This window comes from Tupaia chinensis, unplaced genomic scaffold, assembly GCF_000334495.1.
Source record: "Tupaia chinensis unplaced genomic scaffold, TupChi_1.0 Scaffold000201_2, whole genome shotgun sequence".
NCBI classification, from domain to species: Eukaryota; Metazoa; Chordata; class Mammalia; order Scandentia; family Tupaiidae; genus Tupaia; species Tupaia belangeri.
Genome location: NW_006159677.1, coordinates 146,599 through 149,594, shown reverse-complemented (window position 1 = coordinate 149,594; position 2,996 = coordinate 146,599). Strand labels below are relative to the sequence as shown.

The 2,996-nt window shown below is 48.0% G+C and overlaps 1 protein-coding gene across 8 annotated transcripts in view; it reads right to left on the bottom strand.

The window, feature by feature from the left end:
- The window catches only part of EPS15L1 (epidermal growth factor receptor pathway substrate 15 like 1), a gene marked incomplete at its 5' end in the record, with an annotated part of 101,740 nt that overhangs the window by 97,405 nt on the left and 1,339 nt on the right, over positions 1-2,996 (bottom strand). For all 8 annotated transcript variants that reach the window (XM_027771316.1, XM_014587336.2, XM_027771315.1 and 5 more), the window contains 1 exon segment: positions 2,051-2,098. In XM_027771316.1, the coding sequence (XP_027627117.1) occupies positions 2,051-2,098 (48 nt within the window).

Below are 2,996 nucleotides of genomic sequence, written 5' to 3'. Positions count from 1 at the left end.
CAAAAAAAAAAAAAAAAAAATGACTTAGGACTGGCCCCATAGTCTAGTGGCTAAGAAAGGTGGATCCCCATTGGCTGACCATGGATCAAATCCTGGCCCCAGTAGCCTGAAAAATACTCCTGGTCAGGGCCAGCAGATGGCATGATAGTTAAGGTGCTGGATCCCACACGGCCAACTGCGGTTCAAGTCCCAGACCTGGCACCTTGAAAATCAGACCAGGCCTATGTGGATGTAGGCCCCAAATCCCGAGAGGAGAAACGGAGAAGGGACTGCGGCGTGATCTTCCCCCCTGGGGGTGATTTCTCACTTTTTCTCTCTCCGGCAAGTGCACGAACCCTATGGCAAAGACTTAAAAATAAAATAAAATTCTTGGTGCGTGTGTTCATGTGTCCCAAATCCCAAAAGGATAGAAAAAGGGAGGAAGGATTGCAACATGATCAAGCCCCATTGGGGGTTCTCTCTCTCTCTCTCTCTCTTTCTCCAGCAAGGGCAAACACCCTCTGGCAATTAAAATAATTTTTTTCAAATAAAAATAAATTTCATAGGGACCAGTAGATGGTGTAATGCTTATGTCGCTGGATTCCCACATAGTCAACCGTGGTTCGAGTCCCAGACCTGGCGGCTTAAACTCACGCGGGCACGTGTGCGTGCGTGCCCAAAATCTCAAGAGGAGAATGGAGGAGAAGGGCAAAAATCTCTAAAAATTTAAATAAATAAATAAATTTCACAGAACTATACGCTCTCTCCTGACCACAGATTTTAAAAAAATATAATAAAAATAGTGAAACTAACTTGTCCACCCTGATGGAGGCCTGTCACTTAGTATTGCACCAATACCCACTTCCTGGCTTTGAGCAGTGCGCTCTGGTTATGCAAGGTGCTAGGCCTTGAGGAGGGCTGGCGTAAGACACACGAGAACTCTACAAACTATTTTTTTTTTTAAGAGTTTTTTTTCTTTTTCTTTTTTTTTTTTTTTTCTTGCCATAGGGCCCATGCACTCGTCAGAAAGGCAGAGAGAGACAGAGAGACAGAAAGCAAGAAATCACTCCTTGGGGGGATGGCCACGCCGCAATCCCTTCTCCTCCATTCTCCTCTTGGGATCTTGGGCATGCACGCACATGCGCCTGGCATGAGTGTAAGCTCCCAGGTTCAGGACTCGAACAGCAGTCGACTACATGGGAGTCCAGCGACATAGCCATTACGCCACCTGCTGGTCCCTCTCCAAACTATTTTTGCAATTTTAGACCTTAGAGTCTAAAATTATTGCGAGATTAAAAACCTTTGAAGACATTTCCGTCATCTGTGAGTACAGAGGATATTAAAAAGATATTACACCCTTAACTACTAGTCGGTGGGTGGCCCTGGGGACTAGTAGTTAAGGGAGACAGATCTCCTGTGGTTCAAATCCCAGTCCCTGTGGCTTGAAAAACATGCCAGTGCATATGTATGGGTGCATCAAATCCCAACGGGGTACAGAAATGGAAAAGGGACTGAGGTGTGACCACATCCCACTAGGGGTCCTTTCTCTCTCTCTCTCTGTCTCTGTGTGTCTTCAGCTCTCTTTGGCTAGTGCACATACCCTCTAGCAATTTTAAAAAAGAATAAATAAATAGAGGTCAGCAGGTGACATAGTGGTTAAGATGCTGGACTCCCATATAGCCGACTGCAGTTCGAGTCCCGAACCCGGTGGCTTAAACTCACGCCGGGCGCATGTGTGTGCGTGCCCAAGATCCCGAGAAGGAGGAGAAGGGATTGTGGTGTGGCCATTTCCCCTGGGGGGTGATTTCTCACGTTCTGTTTTTCTCTGTCTCTTGGGTGAGCACATGCGTCCTATAGCAAAAAATCTCTCTCAAAAAAACGACTAAATAAATAAATAAGAGCTATATTAGCCATGCGTGTTTCGAGACCTGCCTTCCATGTTAATTGGAGAACTACCCTCAGGTCTAATATGCCTTGACAAGGGAGAATCGAGGAACTGCGGAAGTTGCCCAGCCTGGGGGGGCGCTCTGACCTGGCCCCCGCCCCGTGCTGGGGGTACTTGTGTATATACCTGTTTGTCCAAGAACCCTTTACCTTCTGGGTCGGCCAGGTCCCATATCTGTAGAAAAACAAAAATGCTGGTGAGTGTGACTGCCGATCGATCCCCACGCAGTGACAAAAACAGGGGCCACCAGCACCTCGCGGGTAAATGGCCCTTGTGATTGGCCTTGAGTCATCGCTCCCAGGCTGCAGGGGAAGAGGTGAACTCGGAGCCATGGACGCACAGGGACTGGGTGGACAGCCCGGAGGACACCCCAGGTCTACCCACTGCCAAAGCCAACGGTGTCTGCTGAGCCCTCACACCCTCAGCATAAATCCACAAGTGATCTGGGACCAGCAGATGGCGTAATGGTTACGTAGTTGGTTTCCCACGTAGCTGACCGAGGTTCGAGTCCAAGACCCGGTGGCTTAAAACTCACACTGGGTATATGTGCGTGCGTGCCTAAGATCCCAAGAGGAGAATGGAGGAGAAGGGATTATAGCGTGGCCGTCCCCCTGGAGGGGTGATTTCTGACTTTCTGTCTCTCTGTCTCTCCAGCAAATGGACATGTCCTATAGTAAAAAATCTCTCGGGACCAGCAGGTGGCATGATGGTTAAGGTGCTGAAATTCCTACATGGTGGACCACAGTTCAAGTCCTGGACCTGGCGTCTTGCTTTCTCATTCTTCCTCTCTGTCTTTCTCTAGCAAAATTCATGTGAAAATAATAATAAATAAATAAAATCCTTCTTTAAAAAGTTCTCTAAAAAAATAAATAAACAAGGGTCAGCAGGTGGCGTGGTGCCTAAGAGTGCTGGACTCTCACATGGCCGACTGCAGTTTGAGTCCTGGACCTGACAGTTTGTTTTCTCACTTTCTCTCTCTCTCTCTCTCTTTCTCTCCCCCCCCTTCCCCCACCCCGGTCATGAATACAGTTTAATGGGACCAGCAGTTGGCATAATGGCTATGTTGCTGGAC